Here is a 23,611-nt window from a genome sequence, read left to right on the forward strand (position 1 = left end):
CCGCCGCCCGCTCCCGCCCGCGCGCGGCGGGATGGACGATCAATCCAGGATGCTGCAGACTCTGGCCGGGGTGAACCTGGCGGGCCACTCGGTGCAGGGGGGCATGGCCCTGCCGCCTCCCCCGCACGGCCACGAAGGGGCGGACGGCGACGGCAGGAAGCAGGACATCGGCGACATCCTCCACCAGATCATGACCATCACCGACCAGAGCTTGGACGAGGCGCAAGCAAAGTTGGTGTCGTCTCATTAAGCATCTTTTGTGTGTGTGCGGGAGCCGGGCCCGCGGCACAGTCGGGGCCGGGGTGGCGCCCGGGCCGGGTCCTCAGCCCGGGGCGGGGAACTTTCTCCGAAAACAGGCCGCCGGCCCGGGCCTCGGGGGGACTTGCCCTGGCGTTCCTCGACGCGGGTGGGAGTCGGCAAAGTTGCTCTCGGGGCGCGGGACGGACTTCGTACCGCGTGGATTCTGTGGGTGTCTCTCACCCGCCCCCCTAGTCAGGCCCTCTGGCAGCCCGGCCCCCTCGCACGGATTCAAACCTCCCGCCTGGACCCGGGTGCACGCCGCCGCGAGCGGGCCCCGGGCCGCACTTGAGGGAAGTGCAACTTTCTCCTCGGCCCAGGGTCCCAGCGCCCGGCTCCGCTTGGCCGCGGGACGACCTCGCCGTGCGGGCGGCCGCCCCAGCCTGGGCGCTGGGCGATGGGCGGTTCCCCGGCGGGTCCGGGCGCGGGCGGCCAAGTTCTCGGGAAGGGAGGGCCGCCTCGCAAACTTTGCCGAGCTGTCACCGCCCGCTGGCCGCAGCCGGCCGGTCGCCCGCGCAGCGCCCGCTCCCCCGGCGGAGGGCGGACGCAGGAGCCCCTCCACGCCGTCGCCTCCCGCGGGTCGCCGCCGTCTGCCCCCGGATCGCGGCTCCCCGAGCAGGTTCGCGTCCCGCTGTGGCCGAGACTGCTGACTGCCAGGCAGATGGGTCGCGCTTCGTGCGGGCTGGAGCTTTAGCCGCCGGAGGTTGTCGGCTGTCGCTAACTAGTCAACTTGAGTTTCGGTTGGCTTGCGGTGGTTCAAAAGAGCCTTCCAAAACAGGGGGCCGGAATTAAATATTGGGTCTAACTTAAAGGAAGGCGCCATATTATTCCATAGGTGATGCTAATACCTTTGTGTTTTGCTATTTGTTTTTTAAGGAAACATGCCCTGAACTGTCACAGAATGAAACCCGCTCTCTTCAGCGTCCTGTGTGAGATCAAAGAGAAAACAGGTAAGACGCTGCGCCCCGCAATGGGCCCGGAGACCCCCGAGGTGGGGTCCGAGCTACTCCTTCGACTCTCCAGTTGAGAGCTGCTGCTTTTGGGCACCGCCATCTTTGATCATTCTTTCCTTCCCACCTCTTGATCGTGAGAAAAAACCGCAATAAATCTGGAGTCGATTTCTTAATTCCGCTCCTTGTGTAAAATGAAGTGTAGATGCGGACGGGTCTGGGTCGCAGTCCCCAGGCGGCCACCCCTGGCTGCAGGCGGGGAGAGGGCCGGGAGCGCCTGCCACCCTTTCCTGCTCCTTTCGCCTTGTTTGTATGTCAGTTTTTAAAAGGAGCAACGGGAGACTGGATGCCAGGGACCGAGACCCGGGGAGAAGCATATTCCGAACTTTGTTTTACGTAGCCTTAAGCTTCGGTTCCACAGATAGAAGAATAGATGCAATTGAACAGACCCCAGTAGCATGTTTGAATTAGTGTTTTAGTTGGGAATACTACTTTTAAGAAGCGGGAAGGGTAATGATATGTTTAGGCATATACAGTGTATTTATTACATCTATTAATACTTTTATTAAATTTTATGTTTAAAGCCATTACATTGTAAGCATACTTAATATATTTTATGAAGTAGAAAAAGGTCCACAGGTGCAGGTTGAGCAATTTTTGAAGTGTTCAAGGCAGGGAATATATGAGGAGACAGCTTTTACAGAAGTGCTGGAATGAAAACTACAAATACATATTAGACAAATTTCTGACAATTCATTTCAACTTAGTTTCCTTGTTAGACTTTTTAAAATTGAAGATATTTTAGTCTTGAGGTGATAGTAGCGACTCAAGTGGAATTAGAGATTTAATCTAGATGTTTTAGGTCCTATTTGGCGTTATCTTCCCTGTATATGGTGAACAAGTTGTGTGTGTGTGTGTGTGTGTGTGTGTGTGTGTGTGTGTATGTATGTATGCTGGGTATACAGTATTATAAAGTTGCCATTTAAGTTGGCAAGAGAAAAGAAGAGAAAGTTAAAGTCTAGGCTATAGCAGTGTTTAAGTGGAGATATTTAAAAGGTTAAATGTGATTGTGTTTAAACTGAGTGTACAAATAATAGCACACTGTATATAATTGTTAGTTGGTAGGAGAGTTGCCCTCCTTTTAAACAGATTTTTCACCCTGCAATTCTATTCTGATCCTAAAAGTAATCAATAAAAGGTGAGGGGTTATTGCTGTGTATTAAAATATATGCTAAAACCATAATTAACAACAAATATTGAGAGCCTTAAAGAGTGCTTTTCCTGCTTTTCGTTCACATAGTATGCATGGTTTCTTAATGTTGAGTGATTGTTTTTAAGATGTATTTTACATTTTGAAAACCACAGGCATTTAAAATTACTAACTTTTACTCTGTTGATTTTTAGCTACCTTTAGAAAGCATTGTGATTTAAAACATAGCTAATTTTTATCTGACTATAAAATGAGACATCAAGCATTAAATCTTGAAGATTCTTAGTTTAGAAGCCTAAAAGTACGTAATTCTCAGTAAATTATGTTGCTTAATGTCCAAGGGTTTTCTTGCTATCAGGGCTCCACTTCAGTTTCTGCTGACAGCTAAGCACTGGGGTATTGACTATGTTGTGAATATTAAGATTGATTCAACTTTATACGGCTTTATGTTACTCGAAGAGGGGATTGATGTCCCTCCCCTCTCACCCCCTCCTCATGATTTGTATTTATTATTTTGCCTATTTAAAGTTTTGGCCTAGCTAGCTTGAGAACCAAACCCAGCAAACTGCTTTTCTTGTTTAGACGTTTAGCAGCAGGCAGAATTCAATTAGGAAGCGTAAGTCCTCTAGTTGCTTATTTGCACAAGACTTAAGTTACACCATTCTGAAAGGAAAGTATAGTCAACCTCATGTCAAAGGTGAGTTACAAAAAAGAAACAAGCCTTTTCAGAGTCTGGGATTACTGGCAGAGAGAGCTTTGGCAGGGCGCTTGCTGTTTAAGAAGCAAGAGGTAGCTGACAAAAGAAATTTTTGTGTTTTGAAAATTGTTTGTGAGGCTTTCAGTGATAACTTGTAAATTAGATCCTCTTATGGTGCTTTGGCCAGCGGATCCAAGTTTGCACGTTATCTCTTTTGTAAAAGCCAACAGCCGACAAAGAGTAAAGGCGGCTGTCTTGGGCAGAGGCATCTTCCTGCCAGCCTTTCTGAGCTCAAGAGGGACGGGATTTAAGTACTGAATGATTGATGGGGGTGAAGCTCTTTCTCTGCTTTCCTTTCTCCCCTGCTACCCATAGCTCCACCTCACTCCAAAACTAGTCTTAGAAGGAGACAGGGACGCTGGGCTCAGAATCCTTGATTTGAAATAAAACAGCTGTGTAGACATTAGTGTTACCGAAGCAAAGAAACTGGGACAGCAAATTCCAGGCCTCCCCCCCCACCCCCAATCTGTTCCCACAGTCATGCTTTGGAAACAGTGAACTTATAAAATAAGCATTGTAGGATATAATGTATATTGCATAATGCTTTTTAAAAAATCATTTTATTAAATCTAATAACATAGTATCCAAAGATTAATTCTCTATAACCTAGAGAAAGTTTACCTAGTCATTTGTAATAGAAACTGGGAACATTACGTGATGACTCTGTCCTGCACAATAGAGGGGTAAGGGGTTGACTAGTGGGGAGATGGGGGGTAAAGCTGTCCTTTCAGTGGATAATGTCATTTCAGTTATGCTTTTTCTAAAATAAGACAGAATCATTAAAAAAAAATCCACGTATTTGTAGATCTGCCCAGTAGATTTTGAGGTTTCTGATCAGGCAGTGAGCACTGCAAGTTCTGATGCACATGAGGGATTTAGTTTGGAAAACGTCTTTTTTCCCTCCTACCAAATAAGAAAAGGTGTTTTCCCTTCTGACATATAAATGAGTAATCTACCACAATTATATTTTTTTCTTGTTCAGAGGTAGGAAAAGTATACTATGAGATGCTTGCTTTTTCTTGAAAATGTGTTCTTTCATAAAATTTATCATACAGTTATTTTGGGGCAGAAATATCTGTCATTGTTGAATTTTGGTTTTTATGCATTTTGAAAGCATCTGAAAGTTACAGGCTTTAAAACAAGATATTTGTCCATTTTAAACTAAGTAAGCAACCAGTGAGGTAATTGTTGATATGTTAAGATTTCTTTCTCTCTCTCTTTTATTTTAGCCATATTTTACCATCTATCTATCATTAAATATCCGTGATGCTATGAGGTCTCCTCATCTACATACTTCTTTGGGGGCATTCCCTCACATCTTTCTGGCCACCTTAATCTTGATTGTTGAAGTACTTTGTGAGAGGATTCCATCCTCATAAATCTGTCTTCTTTCCAAAGCCCTTAATTATGAGAGTTTGAATGAAGGAAATGGCTCTTTTTGAGAAAAAAATGTATTTAAAAAAATTTAAAATGAAAGTTCAACAGTATATAATCTGAGTCATATTGTTAAAAAACGTTGTGTATTAAAAAAAAAAATCAACATAACCTTTTCCTTTCTAAACGGTAGGTTAAAATACTCCACATTGATAGCTGCCAACCAAACTCTGATTTATTGCCACCACAAACCCTAAATAGCATTCATTTACTAGTAATGTCTAATGGCATACATGATGGTTTGCCAGATTTGTGGCCTTTGTGAGGCTTATAAGCAGGACTGACTTGGGAAGATCATAAAACTTAATGAACTTCTCTACTGCAGGAGGTGTCCGCAGGGGAAGAGAAAGGCCTGCTTGCCTGGTTGGACTGGTTGAAGTATTTTTTATGTTTAAGGAGAAGAAGGAAATTACTATTAAAAATGCTTTCCTTTTAAAGGAACCCTCCCTAGAAAGAGTCATAAGGATTTTACATATCAAAACTGGATCAAGAAGGTAGCTTGTGAGTTTTTATATGCACTTAGAATATGATATATATGATTAAACCTTTTATCTTTACTGCTGTAAGTGTGACTAGCTTTCACAGGGGTAAGGCAAGTACTCTCAGTCAACACCTCTCTATTTAATTCTGACTCTAAAGGTTTAGAGACTCATGGTGTCTTTCTGGTCTGTTTTATTTTAATGCTTCAATATAAAAATTTGTTCATTTTTCTTCTTCAGTGCCATGTAATTCTTCAATTCCCAGTGTATAAAACCCAAATATTCCATCAAGTGAAAATTTAACAAGAAAGGTGAAAACTGTTATATGTGAGTCTAAATGTTATATATGTTGCGTACATTCTTTTAATTTGCTCTTGAGATACTTCCAATATAGTTATCATTATTTGTTCCAAAGTTTTAAAAACAAATGCACTGTTCCATACATGATTCATTTTTGTGAACTTATTTTCTAGTTTTAAAAAACTTTCTATTATGAACAACTTCAAATGTAAAATATACATAGAGAAGAGAAACTTGAATCCCCATGAACTCATTGCCCACCTTCAGCAGTTAGCAACACTTGGCCAATCTTGTGTTCTCTGTAACTCCCACCCTTTCAAAATTATTTTGAAGCAAATTTTAATGGACCTTTAACGATGTAAATTTCATATCAGTTTTAGGCATTATGGCTTGTTTACACTGGAAATATTAAATGCTTTAATGGGAAAAAATACAAAGTTTATCTTGGAAATGTCATAAATTGTATTGCTTTATTACAAATTTTTCCTCAGAGCAGTTTAAGAATATTTTTTGTTTTCTATTTTTATGGATTTGTTTAACTTACTGGAGCTTTTTAAGGAAATTTTGAGGGAGGATGTAAAAGAGTGATGTTTTTCTAACTTTCTTTACTCTTCCTCTCCCATCCTTAGAAGACAATACATGTAATACGTTCATAGACAACTTAGAAAAAAAAAATCTTACTTCTCTACTGGTTTGGAACTTCATGATCTAAGGTATCAAGCAGGTATTATCTTTAAAGTATGGACCTGTCTTCCAACCCTTTTTTTTTTTTCCCCAGTAAAAGGATATTGAACCCTATTGTCAATACTAACTTGATCTGTGCAAGTAATTCTTTCATGCCTCAGTTTTAGTGGACTTCATTTTATTATAGATTTGTGTAGTTCTGGTTTTTATTTGGGACTTTACTATGTTATTTTATTATACTAATTTACATAACTTTATTCTGAATCAGAAGTATATTAATACAGTGGCAAAGGAAGCCTTGCCTTGCCTCAAAGAACACATTGGTTCACTGGCTTTCATAAGATATATGTGTGTATATCTTTCATGTTAGGATCCTTTTCCTTTTAATTAATTTTGCTTATACTTTTAGATTTCTGTTTACAAATTTTGTAAATGGCTACTTCCAAGACATTTAAGTTTAATGTTTTATTTGAATTATGTATATTTTGATAGTCTATGGTGGCATTGTGTAGGATGAAGTTCCATGAAGTATGGCTATGAAGAATGAAAACCACATTTCATGAACCACACCCTAAATCAGTCATCGCTTTATTTTGTACTCATACCACTGAGGTATCTATTCAGAATAAATACTTAACGCATCAGCACCAAACACATCAAGTTAAATAAGGATTTTTATATTATTTTTCCTCTATGTACACGTGAACAACTTTAGGTATTTATTACTTCAGCATTGACACTATGAGAATTATGTTTTATTTGTTTTCTCAGCAGTCTTGTGTTTTAGCCATTTATCAGTGTGATCAGCATGATTTAGGTAGTAACTAACAAAGCTTGCACACCCCCCTCCCATGTTGACCTTTTCAAGCATTTGCTCTACTTCAGTAGGCCATTTGAGTCTTTACGTATGAAGAGAGTAAATAATTTATATCACTATGTAGTGTGAATTGGTCAAAGTTTTTTAGATCTGGCTAAAAGATTTTTTACAAAGTTATAGAAGTTAATCAAACACACAAATTGCTATCCACAGCTATGTGATAGTATTATATTTAGCAAATAAATTAGCAGGAAATGCTTGAATGAGCCTCTGGAAGAAACCCCATCTTTTTATATACGTTTAGACACAGAACATATTTGAAAATAAATTTCATTAATCTTCAACACTTGATTCTAATTACCCCCTTTGTAGGCAGAATAGTAACCAGAATCTCTTCTTTATTGTTATTTTTAAAATAGGCATATTCCATAAATATAAGATGTTTGTAGTTTTTGATAGTAACAGTAGTTTGCTTTGGTACTAAATTTGAGTGTATGTCTAGTAAAAAAAAATTGGTGTGATAGGATGTGTTAAGTTGAATTGACATAGCCTTTTTTTTTTTTAACTGACTATATCTACGTGATAGTAACTCATTTGGACTGAAAACATTTAAAAGTAATTATGGATAAAAATCATTGTTAAAAGTTTTGTACTTGTTTTCTTCAATTTAAGTGCTTTACAAATGTTAAGCTGTTTTGAACAATAACCCTTTTTGTGTGATCATATTAATGAGAACTTGGTATACAATGTATCCTTTTAATGCCGTTGTTTCCTCACAATGTTTAAACCATTATTTGGGAGACTCAACATATGTTATGGCAAAATGATTTTTTGTTTTGTTTTGTTTTATGTGATACATCAGTTTTCAAAGCATATTTCTTATGCATCACAGTCCAGCAGGTGGCTTTTTACATTAAAAAATTAATAAATTTAAAAATCCCATAAAAATGTATTTCAAACTCAAATTAACTGAGAATGTCAACATTTTCTCTGTTTCTATATTAACATTTATACTAGAACAAATGGTTGCATATAGAAATTATCTGCAACATAATCTAAATTAAGATTCTAAGCAGGCATTACAGATGCTGGTAACTTCGGCAATTATCATTTTGTTTGGTGAACAGTAGTAAAACAGTGTGCGGTAAAAGTGTTTAGAGAGAGAGGATAACTAAATTGAACAGTTTTGCAATGCAAAGTGGTTTGTGGTGTTTTTGAGGATTTCTTGGCTCTCTCTTAACTGCTATTGTGAGCCTGGAGCAGATTTCCCCATTGCTAATGCCCTAGAAGTATTAATTCACTTTGATATGCTAATTAGAGGGCATTATGCAAGAAATGAGATTAAGTGGCAGCATGAAGCCATTTGCCTGTCAGTAAATTGAGAGCTTTAGCATCAGGAGGAGCTTTGTGTGTTTTTTTTTTTTTTTTAAGTTTCTCTTGGTTTTGCATATAAATAAAATTGATTGAAAGGTCTCTAGAAGCTTCTAGAACATTGGTGGATTTCCCCTCCATGATTATTTAGATGTAATATTAAAGTATTTTTCTGCATATTAACTGACCTAACTGGGGATAACAAATACGAAGTTTTCATTGTGTTCTCTATATATGAAAGTATACTAAGAACTTTGTGTCATCTAGTCTTTTTTTTCTAAAGCCCAATTTCAGCAGAATGGCTAGTGAACTGTTATCACTTCTTTTCAGAAGTGTAAACTTGTATGTGTGCTTATGCACCCATGTCTTCAGTATAAACTGAACTTCATAAGAATATTTTCTTCATTGGAAAGGATGAAGAAGTTGTTGAATGGGGCTTCAGGAAACTATATTAAATGAGCATTAAGACTCTGACTTAAGTACCTAATTCTAATTGCTGGGAAGAATTAGAATTACTTTTAAATTCTGCCCTTTACACAACCTGTGGAATTTACATTTCAGCATATATCTCTTGTGTTAAGATTACTATATTATTTGATTTTCATGTTGAAGATGGAGTTTCATACTTGATTCTGATTTTGCTTTTGCGGTTTAAGCCAGGCCTTTGATTTTCTCTCTATAAAACTACTATGTGATTTCCTATATATTGTGGGGAAATGCATGAGTGAATGCTGGGTTAGGAGTGGTGGATGGGGAGGAGGACAGAACTCTGGGCCTGTGAAAAAATTAAGGTTTCCTCAAATATGGAACTTCTACCTGTATAAACCATGCTAGGGATAGAATTTCCAGACCCAGGCTTAACTACAGTCTGAGGTATGGTTAGACAGGAGAGGGTTTGGATCAAGCATTCAGATTGAGGCTTGCTTCTAGCGTCTGAATTCCACCACTGTAGCTGTGCCTCTAGACCCAACAAACCATAACTCCTCTTCAGAGCCGTATGGATTATTTAGTCACCACAGCTGCCATGCATACATACTACCAAGGCTGGCATCTCCTCCGAGTGCATGTATGGTGCTTGTTAATGTTAGTGGGAGTCAGGAATGTGCACACAGAGGGGGATGAGAGTCTCTCCTGAGACAAGAGTGCTGACTGTATTTCTTAGTGAAGAGGACTTAGTGTACCTACACATTAGCTGCTCTTCTAAATGAAATACTTGGTTGCTTTAAATTGTCATTCCCTTCTCAGACTCCCTTAACTAGTTAAATCAATGAGTCTTCATTAGTCTCTGATTACTTGCAAAATTTCATTTGAAACATATGAAGTTATTTTTCCTTTTTTTTTCTTCTTGCGGTACGCGGGCCTCTCACCGCTGTGGCCTCTCCCGTTGCGGAGCACAGGCTCCGGACGCGCAGGCTCAGCAGCCATGGCTCACGGGCCCAGCCGCTCCGCGGCATGTGGGATCTTCCCAGACCGGGGCACGAACCCGTGTCCCCTGCATCGGCAGGTGGACTCTCAACCACTGCGCCACCAGGGAAGCCCTGAAGTTATTTTTGATTGAAATGGGAACAAAAAGCTTTTGAAACTGCATATTATTATTTTTTAAATGAAAAGTTACTACTAGCTTTCAGATGTACTGAGCCTTTGTAAATAGGAATTTATAGTGGAATTATGGGAGGGACTTTTGAAATACTTGAGTGGCGTTTGATGGGGGAAATCACAGCATTTAAAGAAATATATATATATATGTGAAATGGCAAGCTCATATGTGCACATTATGTAGAAACCTTTACTATCCAAGTGCCCTCAAATGAGGAAGAATTGACTTAGGTGGTCTCATAAGTTTCTTTCTTTTCTCCTCTCTTCTTTAAAAACAAAACAAAACAAAACAAACCCTAAGGATGAAGGTAGTTGGAATTCATAGTCAGATATATCATTTTCAACTTGGAATAGGAACTAGAACAGGAAATTGATTTTATATTTATTGTGAAAGCAAGAACTCTGCCACCGACCGACAGCCATCCATGTTTTAGTTTTGTGATAATTGTTCACAGACATTACTCTGCAGTTGGCCCAGATTATTTATAATGTTGATTCGGAGTGTTGGTCCATTAAAAGATATGTGTATAATGAATATCTTTAATTAAACCAAGTGATATTGGAATATTCTACATTGGATCTTGGGTCGAGGATTAACTGTCAGTTCTGGTAAGAACAAGTTACAATAGATTGTGCAATGATTTCTCTGGCTTCGAGGATGTATTTATTACCATTTTTGAACAAATTATACTAACATGAAAAGTTGTGTTTGAAATGATTGTGTGCTAGATAAGGCGATACATTACAGGAATGGTTGGGTTTATGGAGCTTTATGTTGAGGTTTTCTCAGAAATTATAGCACAGGGCTGTCACTATAAAACCCACTGATATAGTTGGTAATAACGTCCAGTGAAGGTATTTTTAGATTTTCACTTGTTATTCAAATAAATGAGAACCCTCCAGTTTTTCTCGTCATACTTCTTCTTTGGAATCAGTAGAGGAAAAAAATGAAATTCTTTTAACTGTGTATGGGGTGTGGGTGCTTGACTTGTCTGAATTTCCTCCTGCTCACCACTTGTTAGAGCAGTGATGTGATAGTGAGGATATCCTTAGGACCTTACTGACTTCATGGTTCCTGACCTTTCGACTCTGACCAAGTACAGAAACGGAATGCCAGAAAATGATGGACTCTATAAACATAAGTTATATTCCATCAATGTGTTATATGAACTAAGTTTTGATTTACCTGAATTTATGACTTTTTTGTGTTTAATAAAGAAAATATTTCTTCCTTTTAGTATAATCAGTCTAATAATATTATACTTTCTAACATTAAACCAATTAATCCCTTTTTTGACCGATTATCATTATTTTTTAATTACCATGATTATGATGTCACTTTAAAATTTCTAATTTACGAAGTATTGGCTGGATATCTAATAGTCCTTTCTAGAACCAAACTATAATCAATGTGTATGCTTTATTTTAACTCGAAAATTGGGAGTTTAAAGTTTGTCCGTAATTGACTGCTATACAGGAGTGAATTATTATAGAAATATGAACATTTTTCCAATTAAAAAAAGTAGCTGTCAACCATTGTAATGTGAGAAAAAGGATAAGTTCTCATAAAGTTTTTCCTTTCAACTTTAAATGTTAGAATTTATGGCTAAGCCATAGAAATTCTCAACCTATTTCTCCTTAAGCAGTCATACTTTGCTGAGTTTTGATGTAGCAACCTGGAAAGACAAGGCTCTCCCTTTCAGAAGATTTCATTCATTTAATAATGATAGCAATAAAAACTACTACCATTCACACAGTACCATCTGTGTGCCAGGCATTGTGCTAGGTGCTTTTCATGCATTAAAAAAAAATTAAAGTAAAAATTCACACTTGGAGATTTAAAAATTAGTATACTCTTTTTGAGAAAAACTTCATATAATGCAGATGACATAATGTTTCTTAAATCTGCAGCAACCTCCAAGGTATGCATTTTAATTCACAGTTTGTGGATGAGGAAACTGACACTCAGAGGTTAAGTAATTTGCCCGTGGCCCTGGCGTGAGTGGCAGCCAAGGCTCTCCTTGCTTCAGAGGTGGCGGCAGAAACCTCTCAGCTTGGGCCAACAAAGTAGTGGAAATTGGTGATTCAAAGAGGATGGCAAAACCTGAGCTTAAAAAAATGTGGTCAGGTCCAAAGTGACACTGAGTGGCAGCAGAGCTGTGGTCAGCACTAGCATAAATATTTGTAGACAACCATGTTTTACAGACTTCAGTTTAATGGCAAAAATCTTCCCTAAATGCCTCAGTAAATATATGCTGGAGAACAGAAGCCTATTCACTGAAGAAACAATTGACTTTAGCTTCTCTGTTGTTAAAGTGGCCTCTAGTGATGGTGCTGCAGTGACTAGATAGAGCAGAGGAGAATGGCTTCCTCCTGGCTGGTGGGCTGGCAGTTTCACTGGCACTGCCAAATGTACTTCCTATTTGTTGTGCAAGGGAATTGGAACAGTGAGGCATTTATCATATCATCCTCTACTCTTCATGCAAGCAAAAAAGGAGAAGTTGTCAATGAAAGAAAAAGAACTGTAATCGCACATTTACATATGCTTCTAATTGTTGATTTGGGGATTTTCTATGAATATAGCTTCACAAAACAGATGCTGTTTAAGAAAAGGGGGAACATAATTTTGTGGGCAATGAATTAAGTGTTTTTGTGGCCCTCTCATCCGTAGCTAGGAGCAGTTTGTGGACCGCGTCTGTGAACGCGGCTCATAATTGTTTTTCACACATAAGTTATGCAAATGAGCTTTTATGGCAACTGGCATAACAATTAGCATCCTCCAGCAATATTTTAGCAGGTTAATTGCAAAATTTCTAAATTGTACATCTGACTTGTTAATTAGGCATGACAGAGGTGGTAAAATAGTTATCTTCAGGCAGTGGCAGCCAGGAGCTGCTTGAAATGCAAAGAGCAACGATTGATTGGATTTGAGGGTTACAATTGTGGGAGCACTGCTGTTGTCAAGTGCCGCTGAGCAGCTCTGCTCCATCAGTTGCCTCAGAGCAAGAACTACGTAGTTGCTGCGAGTATCCTGCCATTTACAAATCAGCTTTATTTAACTCTACAACTCTCCCATTCCAACCTATCCGAACTGTTTATTTCACGCAGTTTGTTCAGCATTGGGATCATTGAAATGAGACGGCAACACAAAAGAAATTATTTTGTGCCTGAATTTCAGGACCCTGGAAGTTTACTTTCTATTTTAAAGTCCATCTCAATATTTTTCACGTAAAAAACGAAAAAAAAAAAGCAGATACAAATTTCCTGTTTTTATTAAATTGTAAATTTCAGTTCTGGGAGGCTTTAAGTGGGATTATTGGCTTTTTAAATGATTTGACTCTTAAACATGGGTTCCTTTTGTGTTCCACATGTTCATTGCAGGTAAATACTGTTATCTGTATTCAGTCCTAGTTCTTTTTTAGGTGTAGGAGAGGAAAATAATTCAATAGAAGGATTGCAAGCATGGACAAATTCACTTTGTGGAATTTATAAAATAATAATCAGCATAGCGTATTGTATACCTCTAATTGATTTTGCTATCTGCAGTATATTTTTAAAAACATTTTTTCCAAGTAATATTTAAATTTCTGTGGTCTATTTCATAGTTTTAATTGGATGGTAACAATAATTTGGTAAACATAAGCATTAGTGAATAGCGCGATGGCACATGTGTATCTGATTGTGCCAAAATGAACCATGTCTTTTGTGTTTAAATTAGGCTAATTACATTTTTCTCTGCATATAGAACCTACAAGTCTGCTGAATATGAAGTTAAGCATGTGTGAAATTTGATGTCACCTTTGAATTCACATATATTCTCTTGATTAAGCCACATTCTGTTTAATGTTATATTTTCATTTAAAAAGTAAATGTTCTACATGTGCAGCTGTACCAATATTTTACATTTTCTTGTGACGTGTGTGTATGGAGGAAGTGCCATTTATGATATGTTGTCATCAATAATTTTGTCACTAAGAATAAAAGGCTTTAAACTCATCCACCCACTGGAACGTTTTATCATATTTATTTTAAGAGATATGAAATTAGTGAACAATTGAGCTCTTTATATGCAGGAGATGCAAATGTAACTGAATATTTACCATTAATGAAGTGCAATATAAATATCTCAGTGCCAATAAATTATACATAGCAATAGTGTGTTTTACAGAGATCTAATAAATAGTTTCTTTTTTTATCTAGAACCTTTAGCTACATTCTTTATTATGGTCTAATTTACAGCCAATGAAGATATTAAATATTGGTTAACTTTTTAGAGTGATTTATCGCATTTGAAAATATTGTATTTTGAGTAAGAGTAAAACATCATTCCAAATCATTACATTTACTGATTAAATGCTCACTGATTTTTACCCATCACTGTATTCAACAATTCAAGCAAGAGTTTACTACAGTAGTGCTTCAGTGGGTAATATTTGGAATAGAGTAACCATTTTAATGAGGTTCATTGAGAGCGATTCAGCAGGGAGCATTTCAGGTGTATTATGGCTTTTGTCTTGTCATGATACACGTCTCTATAACGTTAGAGAAAAAGCTACAGAGCCACACTCATCTCAGTTAAGAAAAAAAATTAAAAGCCAAAACAATAACCCAAAACCACCTTTTGAGTAAATTCTAGACAGAAAGGTAATAAGTATAGGCAGCATTGCATGTTTTTCAGAGACTTGATAAGTAAATACCATTTCTGTGGGTTAAATTTCCATCACATTTTTAACTGTCCCAATATTGATCACCCTACAGAGGAATGAGACTGAAGTCTGGTAGTTATTAGTATAAAGAGGGTCAGCTGCAGAGACTGGTACCTTGCAGAGGCTCTCATGGTAATGATGCTGCTATTTATAGATCCCCATTTCATTAGTTGCAGAGTTTCAAGGAAGAGATTTTCTCCAGGGGAAATGGATACTTGAAGTTCATTTTCTTCCTCACATTAAGGCAGAAACATGAACAACCTTCAGTATAGGACATACGATTACAGTATTTTTGCAGGGGCATTTTATTCCCTAAATATATTTGCAACACTAAACGTTGTAAATTTAAAACATAATGTAGGAATTCAGAAATGTTAGTTGCCATTCTGGCTGAACGTTACTTTACACACTTTGTTTTATTACCCTTCTTGTCATTTTTTTTCTTGTAAAAATTAGTAAATTTTGAGAAACTATGCAAAGCTGAGTACAACTATAACTGTATTCTCTTTTTAGAGTGCTCCAAGACCTGCAAAGGAGTTAACTGATTTTACGAAGTGCAGTTTCCAAAAAAATACAGATCTCTTACAGTGTCTTTTTGTATATATTTGTAATATAGGTAATTGTGCTTTCCTTCTTGAATTCTTGGCGTTTGAATTATTTTTTTCCCTTTAAGAGAATATTTACTTAGTTAGTATTCACTTAATTAGAACTGACTGTTTAATGTTTTCTGGGAGGGTATTTATGGTATTTTCTTTGCTATATTTGCATTCTAGAAATTAAGTCCCCCTGCCATTATTCGGTGAGCCTTTCATACATTAGAATGATGAATTGAAAGCAGAAATGGGAAAAAGACTGCAATGCAATGAAAATTTAATCAGCGTCTTCTGCTGCTTTAATAAGGCAAATAATTCTTATTGGCCGCTGTGTTAAGGTTTCTAATATTTAATTCATAACAAACCTTGCATTATTCTGCAGTAGCATCGACAGCTCCACTTTGCTGCCTGCCAACAGGCAACCATAAAAACTTAAAAGCAGATGTAAATGTCTAAAACAAGGAGAATGATTAGATCTAAGGCGGTCAAAAAAATCAACAATATTGTGAAAGAGTTTGATGGATCGCTATATTTATTTAGTGATGCAAAATTATATTAATTAAATTCACTTGAGCAGATTTTTTTTTTGGGCTTGGAGGTAACCTTCTACAAAGCATGGCCTTTAGTGCCTAAGGACTCTGAAAGAAAGCAAATATCAGTACAGTGTTGATAATGAGCTTCTTTAAACTGGACAGAAACTTTGCCATTAATACTAGAAGTATCTGGTTTATATTCCTGTGTATATGAATTCTCTCAGCAAATGCAGTGTTAAAATTGAGCGAATGGAATAAAATGTTTTATCTTCAATTAAAGCAGTTTGAGAAAAGCAGTAGCTTCCACAATCTCTCTAATTTTTGTTTGAAATGCCTTAAAAATTTGTCACAGGATTAAAGGGAGTATATGCTTTTATTTCCTAACCTGAATTTAATGATTCTGTAGATAATAGCATTCATCTTTCCAGTTTACCACCTAGATTATCCATATGTTTTGTGTTAGGTTATGTTGGGCGCTAAGTTTGAACTTGAAGAAATGAACAAAAAGATATTGTTACGGAGTACATGTAAACAGCCTGAATCATTCAAAAGGATGTGGGGAAGAGTATTTCTATAGTGTGAAGCCAGAGAAAATGGCAACCTGCCAAAGCTAGGTGCAAGCTCTTGTTACATGGAAGGGTTGGGCCTGTTCTCATTTCTTCTTGAAATGGCTTAATTGGTGTCAGCACCCCAGGGATAAAGGCCTCTAACACTGAAATCCACACGATTCACCCTGTCTCTGCTCAGTGTAGGGAAACTGGTAACAACTGGTGGTGAATGAGGAGTGAACGGTGCTGTAACAATACTCGATGATGTTTGGGATGACAGAAATTAATACGCACTTGCTTGAAGAAAGCAATGATTAATGGCAGTGAGCACGGGAACGCTGTCCCTCCTTTTACTCCACTTTGATGGGGATTGAAAAGCAAAAGGCTGTTTTCATTCTCTGTAGAAAGCAGAGGTCACACAGAGTACATTATAGCAGTTTTTCCTCTCTGTTTTTTTTATTCCATAAATATTATGATAAGCATAGATTAGATTTTTTTTTATGAAAGCTTAAAAGGATATTTTATGTCACTTAAACATTGTTGATTATGCATAAAGAAATCACACATTCTTCTCTTCACATGTTAGATCATTTCCCTTCATGTCAGAATAATTAGTGTAATTAGGAATTAAAAAAGCCCACAAACATGCAGTTGTATTAATGCTGCTTACCATTTTGTAACGAATCAAAAGGGCTTAGTTTTCTAAAGACTGCTAGGACAGGATGGGGACAGGAATGTTGCCGGGGCTTTCACCTTTTTTCTGCCCCTCCTCCGGTTTCTCTCAGTGAATGTTTGACGTAAATATATTTTGCAAGGTACTTGCACTTGTCAGCAGCTTTCTTAGCCATTTGATAAAGATTCTTTATTCTACAAGAAAGCCTGAAATAACAGAACTGTACTTTGGATAATGAATTCTTCATCTGTGGAGAACTTTAAAACAAAGTACAGTGTTGGCATTTTTTTCTTTTGAGTGAGAAGGCTGATATATCTTTTGGATCCGACAGGAAGACATAAATTAATAGAGTTCTGGAGTTCAGTTTCTCATTAATAATCCATTTTGTCATGGTTCTTGGCATTGTCAGCCTAGTAGCTGGTTCATATTTTGCTAAAGGATAAAAGCAGATTATGTCTTGAGGCACAAAACAAGAATAAAGAGTTTATCGCCTTTTGGGGGAAACTACATGCTATAAGAAAAATATTGATTTGCAAAAAGTTTCAGTTTTTAGTTAGAAATACAGTGTACATTTTTCACAGGTAAAGCTTTTATTTTAAGATCTGAAATGATTCTTGGAACCTTAGGATATTAGAGTTTTAGATCATTGCTTTGAGCTGCCTTTGCTGATTATTTGCAGAGGTTTGTTTTTCAGGGACAGTTACAGTAGACTTAGGCCTGTTTTTATATTTTGTTTTAGAACTTTATACATTAGGATATAATTATAGTTCAAAAAGAAATTCAGAAAAATCACTATTTCTCTCTTTGCACTGGTAGTTCTAGATACCCCTCCCTAGTTTCCTAGATTTGGGATCCTTGACAGTTACTGTGAAGGCCACAGAGTTTTTAACTCTAAAAATCCAATCAATAAAATAAAATAAAACAGCCTTATTTCTAAATTGAAAATCCTATAATAACATTTTTTATGGCGGCTCCAGAAACATTATTTATAGACATTGAACCTGATCACAAGTTGTCATAAACGGCATCATTTAAAGTTGTTTGTATTTTAAAGAAATTCTTAATAAAATTTAAAACACCACACACTCCCTGATATTCGATAGTATAGTATGGCCACTGGTGAACTGAGATCACACATTATTTAAGGGTAGAAAACAAACTGAAGGGAAATAGGTACAAATAACATCAGATTTTATTCTTACATTTAAGCATTTTTATTGTTAGTGTGTTATTACAAATCTTTTAGAGGCACATTCTTAGACAACTGAAAAATATGTTTAGTCTTTAAAACTTGGGACCAGTGCTGTCATTCCTAATTATCTCTGCTTTTTTTTGTTTGTTTATTCACTTTTAAATTTCCAAGTAATACATGTGGGTTGTGCAAAGTCATAAATCTAGAGATGATTGAGGTAACAGTTATGAGAAAAAGAGAACGATCTATCTAGGTTGTAAGATTGTTTAGATGTAGGAAGGAGTATTAAATTCTGACCTAATGGGGCAAATACTGGGAGATTTTACTTATCTCCACTGAGAAGGGCTTATTCTTATTATAATTTGAAAATCTTAATGTTTTCAGTGTCTTTAAAGTTCATCATTGGGTAGAATTGGGCTAAGTTAGTACTGATGGTGGTATGCTACAAAGATTAATTTAGGAATGGAAGGATGGTATTTTCCTTTGTTTCCATTCTCTAGGAGACAGGAAGTTCCTAGAGGTCAGGTCTGTCTTTTTTTTTTTTTTTCCCTCTCTTTTCAAAGAGAACATGCTCAGTAACTTATTTTTAATTAAATAAGTATATGCCTTCACACATTATCTGATGTCTATCTGCTGAATATATTAAACGTGATATTGCATTCTTCTACTCCTTTATATAGAAATTTATCTTAACTGTAACAGCTATATACAATATAAGAAAACTGTCACAGCTGCTTACCTGGATCTTAAGTAATTTATATGCAAATTATATGTAAAAGTTATTTATAGGGGCTTCCCTGGTGGCGCAGTGGTTGAGAGTCCGCCTGCCGATGAAGGGGACACGGGTTCGTGCCCTGGTCGGGAAGATCCCACATGCCACGGAACGGCTGGGCCCGTGAGCCATGGCCGCTGAGCCTGCGCGTCCGGAGCCTGTGCTCCGCAACGGGAGAGGCCACAACAGTGAGAGGCCCGCGTACCGCAAAAAAAAAAAAAAAAAGTTATTTATATGTTTTACTTCTCCCATTATTATCATTAATAATAATGTTTATGCTAAAAAGAGAAAAATCTGTGGTGAAACTCTTGTTAACATGCTTGGAGTTGAATGAAGTTTTTACTTTAAAGTTAGTTATGTTAATACATAATCTGTTTCATGGCTGGGATATATTTGTGTGTTTCCAAATAAGTAGTTTTGAATTAAGATGATTTAAGACTTGTTCTTCTATAGAGTTGGGAAGGACATTTATTTTAGTACATTACAGTGAAATCTAAAAGAGTAGATTTTGACAAGAGACATTTTGCTGACACAGAATATTTTGTTCATTTTGACTCTCAAATAAGTTCTTCTGTCATAATGATTGATTTATATTCATTTTAGGCTGTACAGTTTCATAACTGAGTTTTCTATCTATAAGGTACAGAGATCCTTGTTTAAGTTAATGGTAAATTAAATAATTATCTTCAAAGGTGACAGATTGGTCACATGTATTTGACTAGGACAAAGATTAACTTAAGATTAGTTAAATAAAAAAGTACTATGAATATGAGTTATTGAAATGACGTGCTAGTTTTAAATTTAGCATGATGGGGGGAACACAATATAGTAAGGTATCATTGACTTAATTGTGATAGTTTTTTGTCCTTTTGGACTTAGTTTTAATTCCATAACTTATCTGCACTAGTCATTGTTGAGCTATTTACTTCCTATTTTGAACCAGCCACTGATCTGCTGCTTCTCATCAGGTGGAAAAACCTGGGAAATCATATTTGGTATTCATTTGCTTTGTTGACTGTAACTCTTAGAGCAATTTGAAACTGTTAAAGAACAAAACCCTAAATATTTGAAATGAAAGGCCATTGGAAGTAATTTTGTCATGGATTTTCTCATTTCTACCAAAAGACCATTTCAAGTGACCAGTGAATTTGGTGAAATCTTGAGTTAGATAGTAGCTCTGTAGCTGAGGTATATGTCTAAATCTCATTTGTTAGTAATATAAACTAATTGTCAAATATTTTGTTTCATGAAAATCATTAAGACATGGAAGACTTATGACTATTTGACTGATGAAAATTTTATTCCTATTTTGTCCTTATTCTTAAAAAGTCATATGATTAAAATATCTGTAATTTCTTTCATCTAATAGTTAATAAGTCAGTTCATAATCGCCTTTCACAAGTCTCTACACGTGTGGTACTCCAGAAGGCTGTAGAGCAGGGAATTTTTAATCCTTTTTGGTTATAGCTGCCTTTGTGAATGTGATGAAAGCAATGGATCCACTGCCCACTTCCTAGAAAAATACATGTACTCACAGAAGTTGGAATACAAGTCCAAGGAGTTTATAGACACCTTGAAAATTGTTCATGGACCCTTCATGGAGGCCATGGCCTTAAGTTTAAGAGCCACTTTTGTAGAGGCAGATTTTTTTAAAAACCATATTGTGTCCTAATTTGTAACGTCAGACCACTTTCTTCTTGGAACCCTAATGGATTTATTTTCTTACCAGTAGTTCTACAAACTACTCAGAGTATCAATGATTTCTGAGTCTATTGAATGTTTGGCTGTATTCAAGTGAAAGAATCGGGAAAATGGAATAAAATAATTGCATGAAAGGGAAGAGCCAGCTAGCAATGAGATACAAGTGCTGGTAGACCTAGAAAAAAAAGGACAGGGAAGAAAAAAGGAGAAGAAGGAAATCTGACGTGAGTTGTTGAAGGACTTGTTTGGCAATTAGTATATGTTGACTTGTATTGTTTTACAATCTAGGTGTAGGATAAGCTCCTTGTAGGGCAGGGAATTTGTCTTATTGGCAACTCTTTTGCTCCCTGGTGCTCTATAGGGATTCAAGTTTTGCCACATGCTGGAATTTCTCTAAAATACATACAATTCTCATAATAAATAAAGTAGATGATCTTGAGTAGGAAACTGCATTTAATATGTTAAACTTTCCTATATGAAGACTTATGAAGAGAATATTTTAGGGTCTTGTGTACTTGCTCCTGGGGTATCTGACCTCACACAGATAATTGGAAAAGGGAAGAGTATTTTACTAGCCTATTCAGATCATTGTGGATATTCTTTCTGATAGTACACCAAAACTTGACAAGTGGTAGTTCCTTTTCTTTTTTTTAGTACACTATTAATATACTTAATACACATTCAGCAAATGGTAGTCAAAGCAGAAATAGTGTTAAAAATAGACAAGTGTTAGTTTCTTAAAGGTTAGTTCAAATGTGGAATCTGAAGACATATCAGTAAACTTTTCTACTCTGTTTTGCTAAAATCTTTTGATCTACTTTGTACTTTGAATGGTTCTTCTACCCATGCATGATTTTGAAACATACCTTGGCCATTTGGAAAATACTGGTTCACTGAGTTATACATACCTTCCACTTAAATGTTAACACATTTCACTACACAAGATCAAAAAATTACATTTGTTAATATTACCACCAAACTCATCAGAAAAGTTTTTAAGTACTCGGAAGGTGTCACACAGTGGTGACACACATGTTTCAAAATTCTAATTTTTTCACCAAAGCTTGAATTTTATCATTGGCACCAAGACTGTAGTTGTTTTCTTTGAGGTAGCAGTTTTACTTAGTTCATTTTCCAAAAAATGTCTGCCAGATATCTAAGTTGAAATAATGATAGTTTGTCCAGCTTTGTTTTTTTTTCTTAAGCTGCTGGTTCAGCTTGCAACTCAATTGTACAAGTGCTTTTCTTCATACTTAGTAAGCAGCAGAAGTACTTTCTGTATAATTTCTATTTTATCACACAGAATATTAAAAAGATATGTACTCGAAGTGTAATTAAATTGACAATTTTTACTGTTTCATCAAGGACATTCTGAAGTGAAACTGACTTTTTTTTTAAGCTGCAGTGCCTGGTGATGAAGAATACAATGACTGCTAGTACAGTTTGGTTCCACTGCCTTGCATCAGTGCAAATGTCAACACAGTGAAAAAGGACAGTGATCTCTAAGTATTGTAAAAATAATTTAGAATTTGTGGACCTCTGAGAGGCTCTCAGCAAATCACAGGGGTTCACGGGTTACCTTTTGAGAATTGCAAGTCTATGTAAAGTGAACCACAGATAAAATATAACTTGCCCCAAGTCCATTATTTTATCTTCACTGAAAATATCTGTATGGAAAGATTATCTGAAAAGAAAGAGGTTTTTAGTTTGCTACTCCTGAAGGCAGCAGAATACATCCTTAAGTCATTATCGTGGTCCTCTGGGAGGATTTATTAAGTGCCTATACAAGCATGATGTTCTGTTGAATATTCTTCAAAGGTAAGACAGTTTTTGCCCTTAGAAAGTGGACCCTATATTCAGTCTTGACTGCACACATAAAAGCAAAAAGGACAGGCCAGTAGATGCACATTGGTTGAGTCACAGTTTTCCACACAGATCTAGCCTAAGCTTCTTGGGGTTCCTGAGCAAGGGACAGAGTGATTATTTACAAATTATGAGAGTTGGGCTGTGTGATTTCCGAGGTCTTGTTCAGCTTTAATATTTAACTAGAAGTGTTTTTAAAAGCAGAAGTGGCCTGTTTAATCAAATTGGTATAATTTGTGCTTATTGCCATCACATAGGTTAAGCGTTAATGTTGTTTTCACAGTATTGAAAGATGGAATGTATAGAAGAGGAAATAGAGGGGACTTGTTGATGGAGAAGGCTTCTAGGAGCAAGTGGATTTTAAATGTCAGGGAAGAAGGAATTTGAAATGTAGGGAAATGAACATTGCAAGGTATTTAACATATTTCTGAGAAGTCTTTATTCTCTTTAGTAGAGAAGGAGAATTTGAGTTCAGAAATAAACCTAGGCCTGTAGATTGGAGAATCTGCCAGTGGTATGCCCAGATATTGCTATGTGTAGTATGAACTATTGAAAGATCTCCAAAGTAAAAAGTGGATCCGAACAAAAATAATGTTGGTTTTGTGGTTCTCTTAGCCCCATAAATTATATTTTGACAAGAGAGCTGTAATTTTTTTTTGAAGGGCAAAACAGTGTTTAGGCTTTTAAAAGTATTAATTTTTTTCTTTTCAATGAAAAAAAAAAACTTACTATATTACCTTAAGGTATTTTCTGATCTTCCTTCTAACATTCTATAAAGAAGGAGTACTATTTAGTAAGGGAAAAAATCTCTCCCAAACTCAGGTGCTCATATTCGGTCTAATACAGTATTAAAATCCTTTTAGTTAAAAAAAAAAGAAAAAAAGAAGCTAGTTGGAGGGACTCAGTAAATCCTAGGAAAGTACTGTTGCGATCCTTAAAAAGGAGAGAGGGCTTCTGTGAAGCCATTTTGTGTTCAGGCAAATCAAACTTGGTAGGTGGAAGAGCTGCTATTGTGGCAATATTTAAGGAAAAAATACCCCAGAGACTATGTATTTTGGAAATATTTGACAACATTAGCAACATCAACTACTGACAAAAAAAAAAAAAAAAAAAAAACCACCTCTTGGGCAAGTCT

General features: G+C 36.7%; 1 protein-coding gene across 5 annotated transcripts in view; it reads left to right on the forward strand.

Annotated features, from left to right (window-relative positions):
• The first annotated feature begins 6 nt into the window (after positions 1-6).
• PBX3 (PBX homeobox 3) overlaps positions 7-23,611 on the forward strand; it is a 221,688-nt gene continuing 198,083 nt past the window's right edge. For 3 of the 5 annotated variants that reach the window (XR_003005617.1, XM_024762594.1, XM_024762595.1), the window contains exons 1-2: positions 8-231; positions 1,174-1,247. Coding sequence is in view for 4 of the 5 variants with exons in the window: in XM_024762594.1 (XP_024618362.1) it covers positions 32-231; positions 1,174-1,247 (274 nt within the window). In the remaining variant the exon portion in view is untranslated. Of the gene's footprint in view, positions 232-781; positions 917-1,173; positions 1,248-23,611 lie in introns of those variants that run through there. The other 2 variants (XM_024762598.1, XM_024762597.1) reach the window with 2 other exon arrangements.

This window comes from Neophocaena asiaeorientalis, unplaced genomic scaffold, assembly GCF_003031525.2.
Source record: "Neophocaena asiaeorientalis asiaeorientalis breed wild unplaced genomic scaffold, Neophocaena_asiaeorientalis_V1.1 scaffold78, whole genome shotgun sequence".
Classification (NCBI taxonomy): Eukaryota; Metazoa; Chordata; class Mammalia; order Artiodactyla; family Phocoenidae; genus Neophocaena; species Neophocaena asiaeorientalis.